General features: G+C 40.7%; 1 protein-coding gene across 8 annotated transcripts in view; it reads left to right on the top strand.

Annotated features, from left to right (window-relative positions):
- Positions 1-704: 704 nt before the first annotated feature.
- Positions 705-9,119, top strand: part of pbx3b (pre-B-cell leukemia homeobox 3b) — a 58,215-nt gene continuing 49,800 nt past the window's right edge. For 3 of the 8 annotated variants that reach the window (XM_051422042.1, XM_051422038.1, XM_051422036.1), the window contains exons 1-2: positions 705-2,216; positions 2,840-2,913. In XM_051422042.1, the coding sequence (XP_051278002.1) occupies positions 1,969-2,216; positions 2,840-2,913 (322 nt within the window). In that variant the 5' untranslated portion in view covers positions 705-1,968. Of the gene's footprint in view, positions 2,217-2,833; positions 2,914-9,119 lie in introns of all 8 variants that reach the window. The other 5 variants (XM_051422037.1, XM_051422035.1, XM_051422041.1 and 2 more) reach the window with 3 other exon arrangements.

The following is a 9,119-nucleotide window of genomic DNA, read 5'->3' as shown; positions in this document are numbered from 1 at the left end:
TCTTCTTCAAACTACTTAGAAGCCACAGTTGAACACATTTATTGATTATCTGAGCACTAGTTTTGGGAGAAATGACATGTGCAGTGGTTATTTTGCTTATGTGAGCAAACTGTGCTGTACATGAAGCAGCAGAATTGTCTATGTTGACTTTTTAACTCTATTCCATGGTCATCAATCATCAAACCCATGTAAAAAAAAAAACATCGTGTATCAAAAGTTCAGCATCAAGGCCTTGTGTTGCACGAGCCAGCTGACACAGTGTGCTGTCTTACCGTAAAAATCCCAAATCAAACTCCACACTCTTTATTCCTGCACGGTTATCGCCAAACGGCCCCACAAAACAACGGCAAACCTCTGTTTTTTCCCTCCTTTTCTTCATCAATCCGTGATCTAGATGCTTATTGTGGAGGTGCACAGTATATTTGCTGCCTTGCATCCAGCTCAACAACTTGTCTGCTGCCATAGCAACTGCGGAGGAGCACCGAGCAGCGCCGCCTGCTTGTGCAATGGATGTCACTCGTAGCAACGGCCAATCAGAAGTTGCCATCCTTTTGTACAAGCAGTGTGAAGATGGAGGGATGGAGTGGGTGGGCTCTCAGCATCATGCATCTGCCAGTAATAGGACACACGGATCGTCAGTCTTCGTCATTCTGGCCCGGGATTGGTCGAGGAGCTTTACTTTCCAATAATATAAACATGTCTACTGCTTGCCTGGCTTGAACCAAGGCTTACAGGGGACTATGCAGTTCTACATCAAACTGTATAAAAACTCTCATTATGTATTTGCCTGTGTTGTTGCAGGACTAAATCTTTATTATTGGTAGAGAATATGCACATAGCTGCACGTGCACGCGTGAGGAAACGAGGATACCCTGCTGCAGCCGCTGCAAGAGAGAGAGAGGGGGACTCTGCCGTGCTTTCATCATTATAATCACCATCCTAAGTACTAGCTCTTAACATTTTGTTTTTCGGTGTTCAGGCGAGAAGTGACAAGAATATAGACCCCTCCTCTGCAGGGCGGAGCGTGCATTTTCATTTCGTATTTTTGTATTTTTTATTTTTTTTTCTCTCTACCCCTGTTCCCTGCTCTGACACGTCTGCACTGAGTGAGTGGCATTGGCACACTGTCAATCGCTCACTACCGCTGCCATCAAACAACATAAAACACACACAGGCAAGAGGCTGGAGCTCATAAATTTCAGCAGGGCAAGATATTTTTTGCGCATCGCCTTTATACAGCGCTGTGTCCTCATTAATTTCTGCTCGTGGTTGCTTTTTTTTTTTTTTTCTAAACAGAAAATCTCCCAACTTTTTTTTTTTTTTTTACATTTCATATATTTTTTTTTATAGTCACATTTGGACACCTTAAGCCGCAGATTGTGTGTGTGTTTTTTTTTAAATGCTGTCAGTTGTCGCGGGAATCATTTGTGCACATTTATAGTTGGCAACACCTGCAAGATTTCTTATTTGTTTACACGTTTCCACATTGGATATTTTTGTTGCCGGTGCTTCGCGGGGAGGATTTGGACATTTTTTTTTTTTTTTTTTTTGAGAGGAAATGCGCCGGGAATCCCATGAAGAGCGCTAATAAATGAGAGATCACCAAGGAGCGTTTCTGTCTCCACCACCCGTCAAATCCCAGAGAAAAGACAGATTGGCATGAGGATTGGAGCGGGATACGATGGACCGTCAATTTTGACAGAGAAGTGTTAAGAAGAAGAAGAACAAAAAAAGATTTATGCATTTTTCTACAAACACAGTCACGCGTTTTGGCACTTTGGACCGCGCGTAAAAAAAAAGCGAGAGGACAGCGAGAACTTGGACACAAGATTTACGCTAAAAACATCACTGCTAGGCATTTTTTTCTTTTTTTTTAAAAAAGAAACGTGTGTGCTCCGTGTCGGTGAAGAATCACACACCCGTGCATCCCCCCCTTGTCTGCGGCACATGTTGTAGCCGATTTCGTATATGAGTTTTTCAATTTGTGTGGCTCAGTGCACAGACTCTTTAGCGGCTACTATGGACGATCAAGCCCGGATCATGCAGTCGATCGGCGGTGTCAGTCTGGCCGGCCACTCGGTACAAGGAGGCATGGCACTGCCGCCTCCACATGGACACGATGGGACAGACGGGGACGGAAGAAAACAAGACATTGGTGACATTCTCCATCAAATAATGACCATAACTGATCAGAGTCTGGACGAGGCGCAAGCAAAGTTGGTTGATTTATATGTTTTATTAACTTCGCCCCCCCCCCAAAAAAACGCTGAACGCATCATTATTGAGATGTGGCCCGCTTAACTTAACTCCCCCATGCATAACAATAGGCTGGAGTGGCTTTAATGATAATCTCACACTAAGGTGTGTTTACTGCCTCGCAAAGCTTTAACACATGAGAAAGTTGTCACTGAGGGAACAGCAGCGTTTTATTTAAACTGCCTGTGTGCCAGCGTGAACCCGAATGAGCTTGTTCAAAAAGTTTGAGTGCACACATCCTCCAGTAAACGCTCATATTTCTGCAGGACTGGGCTGAAAATGAAATTCATGTTAGATGGCTCATTATATTTAAATTAGCTGTTATTGGGTATTATATTTATAATGGGGCATTATATTAGTCTAAAGCAATTAACACATACTTTTTTTTTTTACTTTGGGCTAATACTGCTGTAAAAACTACTGTAAAATGGCAAACTTTTAAGAGATGTGTGGGTTGAGACATTGCAAGGCATGACATAGTGGTAACTACTTAATAACAACAATTTATTTACTTGCTAATATCTAACATGTGCTTTATCAGTGAATTTATTTCAGTATTATTTCTTGTCTTATACTGAAACAGGAAACATGGGCTGAACTGTCACAGAATGAAACCAGCACTCTTCAGCGTTCTCTGTGAAATCAAAGAAAAGACAGGTAAGATCTTTGTGTAAAAAATATTAGAATATGAACTCAAGGGGAAATAATACTGGAGCCTCAATGCAATAGCACACAGATATTTTTTTTTACCTCCCGGTGACCCGATGGCAGCCTGCATCCAGGTAACAGGGGACCTCTGCCCAAATGAATCAATCACTTTTTTTTAAATATGTCATTGTGCCACACAGAAACAGTCAGAGGTAGATGTGTGTTTTTTTGTTTCACTGAGGATGCTCTTGTTTGTGCAGGAGCATCTTTTTCCAGCACTGGTTGTTTGGATTTAAATAGAAAGTGCGCTCCAGCTCTCACCCTCACTACCCTGGCACTGAACAGGATGGGGAAATCCCGTAGCATATGCTCTACATAGCTGAGATCACAATGAATTCATGCTTTATAACCTGACAACAATTGCTACTTTTTCAACATATGAAGGCAACTGCACTCTCAGTCAGTAACTGTAGTGCAATTGCATGCACACTCATTTCCTGCAAATGTGGACAGTTTAAGGGAGATGATAGAACCAGCTGGTGGAAAATTATTGAAAAAATAAATTGGAGAAAAAAAAGAGAAAAATATTTCTGTTGCATATTGCACAGTTGCTCTTTATAAGCATCAATTTCTATATGACCATGGTTGAAAACTTTCAGTGTGTGTGCGCACATAAACACACACACACATATGAAACACAGCCGAAATTATAGCTGACGTTTTCGTGTCTTATAACTTTTCTTATAGCTCAAACTTTGCTACAGTACATTTAAAAAAAGTCACCTTTGCACAGACAGATTGCTGTTTCACCTCTCATCCCACAGTGTTTATAGGACATTTAATAAACTGCACCCCTTTAAATTCTTAAATGAATTGATTTTTAGTTACATGGGCTTTTTACAGCCATGTTTATTATGCCTTGTATTTATGTGAGTGTCTGTTCTTGAAACTATAAAGAAAATGAACAGATGCTCCAAATATTCAAACTACTCACCCTGTACTTTATTATCTAAGTAGTGTGTATATTTCTGAGTCAGAGAAAAAAAAAAGAATACAAAGAAAACAACGCTGTGGGTTTTGCTGTAATTTAGCGAACCTGATGCCTTGTCAGATTTGTGACCTTTGTGCAGTTTATGAGGAAATTGGCTCGGGAGAGATCATAAAAGTTTATGAACTTCCCCAACACAGGTGGCGTCCACAGGGGCATGCAGAGGGTCCACAGTCTAGCCAAGGTGCTCTACTGTGTGTGTGTGTGTGTGTGTGTGTGTGTGTGTGTGTGTGTGTGTGTGTGTTTGTGTGTGCCTGTTGAGTTCAGACAATGAAGGAGATAGAGCAAGAAAGGATGCAGATCACACATCACACACGATGCCAGCTCTTATTTTGTGTGCAGTTACTGATTTGATGTGAAAGTGTTTTCCAGCTCAGGAGCACTGCTGCATCTGTGGAACGTAGACCACAGAGGAAAAAATTATTGGCTAGATTTTAATTTAAGTTATATCAAAATGCTGCTCTAGTGTCAGGGTTACACTGCAAGTTACTTTAATCAGATGTTTTACCAGTTAGATTCTCGACACTTGCATGTTTGTGCTGCGAACTGAGCTCTCCAGTGTAAATAAGCCACTCAGAGAAGCATGAAAAAGTAAATGAGAGTGACAAACATTTTAAATTAATATCCGTATGTGTGCGAAAGAGTGCACGTGCGCTGTGGAATAAGTGTGTGTGTGTGTGTGTGAGAGAGAGAGAGAGAGAGAGAGATGAGACAGAGGAGGAGAGGGAGAACAAGCGTGTGTGTGCGTGTGTATGTGTGTGTGTGTGTGTGTGCATGGTTAACCTGTGGTTTAGAGTCACAGCCTCCCCCTCTTAGCCATTGACAGAGCTCAGCTGGTCTGGTGGCCTTGTTGACCGGCCTGTTTTTTCCAGCACACAGTGAGCCTTTCACTGGCTGCTGTAGCATCGTTCACAGGGCTTCCTTGGCCCTTTCATGTCCGTTCAGATGGCACAGGGGGGGGCCGCTGCCTTTTAGCCATGGGATCCACCGTTGGCTGTAAATGACTTTTAATAATAAATTTGAAAGCGGTCCAAGAATCATCAGTGTAATTACTGCTCGCATGTATCATGTTATCCAGACTTATTGTCCGGCGTGCAGATGAATAGCGAGTCTGGGTTTCAGCTTCAAAGCTTCACAAGTGTTTAGAAGTATTATTTTGTCATCATTGGCGAGATGAAATCAAAGTGGCGATCTTACTCTTGATATTCTTCGTTTTTCTGCAGAGGAGAGGTAAAGGAGGGCCTTCTCTAGTAATAGGAAGATATTTTGAAGACTTTTTAGAAGTTTGTGGCACTCTTCTAACTGTTATTGTAGAGCTACAGCGTATTTCTGCATTGCTAATGCCCTAGAAGTATTAATTCACTTTGATATGCTAATTAGAGAGCATTATGCAAGAAATGAGATTAAGTGGCAGCATGAAGTCATTTGCCTGTCACTAAATTGAGTGTTTTTAGCAGGAGGGATTTTTCCCCAAATTTTCTTGGTTTTGCATTTAGATAAGCTAAATGTGAGATTTGGTTGGCAAGTGGAGTTCTTTGTCCTTCAGTATGTGATGTTTTTCCTTTTGTACATACATAAAGAATGGCAATTAAAATGTTTTATTCCCCCATGTTTCTAGCTATTTCAGGACAAAGGGTACATTCATGTTGTACCTTTTTCCCTGTAGGCTGCATGAGAGGACAATGAATGCATTGAGTGAAAATTGCCTGCGATTCAGATGAGTTTTGCAGTTATTCCTCTGTACTGGGGTTTGTTTTATCCTGCTGGCTACTCCCTTGTCTTGCTCTCACGCTTGGAAGAGAGGCTCACAGCAGCAGCAGCGGGAGCGGCAAGAATAACAAAGGTGAAAGATTACCTCCATATGGTATTTCTGACCAGGAAAAGAGAGGTTCTGTAGCAAGACTCCTCTTTGATGTGAGGTTTAATCAATAGAAAGAGATTACAGAAAACTATTACAGGCTAAATCACGGAGTGCCACAGAGAGGCTTAGCCCTCTCCACAGCTCTCTCAGCTGCATGGCGCTTCTTTTGGCTGCGTATTGACTTGTTGTTTTCCTGACCTTTGACTCATCAGGTTCAGAAACAGGGGGTCTGGAGAGGTAGGGGAGGGAGAGAGAGAGAGTGTGGCAGATTCAGGCTGATAAATGCTCCGACCCAGTGTTTATAGCAGTGGATTAGGGAGGGACTACACTCGCAGTCCGAGCCAATGTCGGCGTTTTGTTGCACATGTTTGATTTGGCTTCTGAAAACGGCTAAACACGCTTTCATGTATGTTTATCGGTTTGTCTACGACATATGTAATGTTCAGCTAGGAAAGACTGTGTTAATTAAATACAGTTCAGGATGAGCCTGTAATTAACCACATGCAAGGCTGACTAAAAGCATTACCTGGAGTAAATAGAGTTAGGGCTGAGGAGGTAAGCATTTCTGAAATCTACAGGGAGCATTAATTTCAATGTTTCCTGACAAAGTTAATGACCCCTCTCATTCCAATTGGGTTATTATTATTATTATTATTATTATTATTATTTATAACAAATATATTATTATTATAACAATTATTATTATTATTATTATTATTATTATTATTATTATTATTATAGCAGCTGCAGCTAAAATAAGAAAATCCTTCTTACAAGCCAGGGGACAAAAATATATTTAATCTTGCTATATTTTTCTACCGTATGAGATTTTTTTTCATGTTGAAAAAGCTCCAGTAAATGCATGACAGAGAACAGAAAGCTATTCAGCAGGAGAAACAATTGACTTTGGCTGCTTTTTGTCTCAGAGAGCCCCAGTGATGCGGCTGCAGTGACTAGATAGTGTTGTGCCGAATAGCTCGCACACAGCTGGGTTCCTGACTGGCTCAATGGCAGGGCCACTAGTGCTTCCTTCTCTAAAGCACGAGGGGGACCGGGGAAGATGTGGCTATTATCTAAGTAGCTCCCAAATACCCTCCATTTCCCCATCAGCAAAGATGAAAAGAAGGAGAGCCAGACAAAGAGGAAAAGGGGGAAAAAAACCAAGAGTATACATATCAGTTTCATTTGGAGAGAGAAAATGCTTTTGTGCTGTGGAGATAGATGCCTCTGCACCGGTGCTGCCTGGTATCTGCACACACGGCTCCTCAAATCTGTTTTTTTTTTTTTTGTACGATGATTCAGTGCTGTCCCTCCATCTGCACACACGAGCACCCATCTTGCAAACGTCTCCCTCGCTCCCCCTCCATCGCTCCGAGCGTTTTCTGCGGGCTCCTGCGCGATCAACAGCTCATAATTGTTTTTTGCACATACGTTATGCAAATGAGCCTTTATGGCAACTGGCATAACAATTAGCATCCTCCAACAATATTTTAGTAGGTTAATTGCGAAATTTCTGAATTGTACATCTGAGTTGTTAATTAGGCATGACAGAGGTGGTGAAATAGTTATCTTCAGGCGGTGGCAGCCAGCAGAGGCTGCTTGGGATGCAAAAAGGAAGGATTGATTGAAATTAGTTTACAGCAGTAGGAGCGTGGCTGTTGGAGACTCTTTGCATTCCCCTTTTGCTTTCTGAGGCATCTGTGTGTCGCTGAAAGTAACAAATGCAAACCTGAAGCAGAGGGCGAGAAGCTAGTTCAGAGTATGACCCCCTGTGGAAATAGACCGCACCTCTGTGTCCATTTGAAGAAATTATGTAAATAGAGACGTGAACGATACAACTTGTTGTCTTGTCAGCATGAGTTAGCAAGGATTTAGTTTTTTTGTGCATCATGGGAGCTGCACTCTTGTCAAAACAGTAAAAGACCTTTGACCTGCAAGACATAGTTAAACCATATTTTCCTGTTTTACAAGTTGCAACACAAAGTTTTCACTGCTATGAAATAAAGTTAATGCAACACACTTTTCTCACTTTTTATCTTATGAAAGAGAATTCCAAAAGAAAGTCAAATTTGGGCTTTTTTGGTCATTTTTGGCATCAGAAACATGAAAAAGCTATTAATCTGTGTTAATGAAAGACAGTTGGAAAAAAATGCAATTAACTTTTAATGTGCTATTTATTTTGATAAACAAATGTATTATTGTTATTTATATTTAATAGAGTTAAGGTTAGGGTTAGGGCAGTGTGCATATATTCAATATTCATTTATTCAAAATAGTATATATTTATTTACAGTAAAAGAAAAAAACCCCACAATTTTCCATTCAGACAATTTTTTAAACAAAAACTTTTCCCTGAGTCTCCTGTGTCATGATGTTCATTACCGTGTCACTCGCTGGCTGAGTCTATGTAATGCCATAGAGCTGGTTATTAGTGTAAAAAGGGTTAGAGTGAACGACTGGTGCAAAGCAAGTCCTCTCTCAGTAATGACTCTGCTATTTATAGGTCCCTATTTCATTAGCTCTAGTGTTTCAGGGAAGAGTTTTCCTCATGGGACAATAGACACCATGATGTTCATTTACTCTGTACACATTACTTGTGGACAACTAAATGACCTATCATTTGTGAGGGCAAGAATACAGAAAACAATCCTGCGTTTGTCAATATTTTTCGCTTTTGTGCGAGTTTGTATTTAATCTTTTTGATATATATACTTACATTTTTCGCAGTTAAAGCCTGTATTTGACTGTTTTGTAGTGTGTGTATGTGTGTGTGTGTGTGTGTGGAGGTGTTACTCCTACAGGTGATGGATTTCAGTAGATAAAGTGATGAAGGAATTAGAGGGAGAAGTCAGTAAATATACACGCTTTTTAAATCTCATTTGTAATATTTCCACGCTGTAGCAGCCTGTAGCGTGTTACCTGCCAAAAACAGAATGATACATTGTCGTCACCTTTCTCTTCTTTCCACTGTTTTCCAAAAACAGACAAAAAAAGGAATCTGTGCTGTCTTTTCCTCATTTGCAAGCTTGGAAATGAAGCCCCTCTCCCCATTGTTCCATATGCCATTGTTCCACATGTTTCATACATTAGAATGATATATTGAAGGCAGAAATGGGAAAAAGACTGCAATGCAATGAAATTTTAATCAGCGTCTTCTGCTGCTTTAATAAGGCAAATAATTCTTATTGGCTGCTGTGTTAAGATTTCTAATATTTAATTCATAACAAACCTTGCATTATTCTGCTTTAGCCCTAAGACAAGCTCCACTCTGCTGCCTGCCAAAAGGCAACTAAGGGAGAAAAAAAA

Source organism: Dicentrarchus labrax, unplaced genomic scaffold (assembly GCF_905237075.1).
Source record: "Dicentrarchus labrax unplaced genomic scaffold, dlabrax2021, whole genome shotgun sequence".
NCBI classification, from domain to species: Eukaryota; Metazoa; Chordata; class Actinopteri; family Moronidae; genus Dicentrarchus; species Dicentrarchus labrax.
The sequence above is the reverse complement of the archived record's forward strand: the minus strand, read 5'-3'. Positions and strand labels throughout refer to the sequence as shown.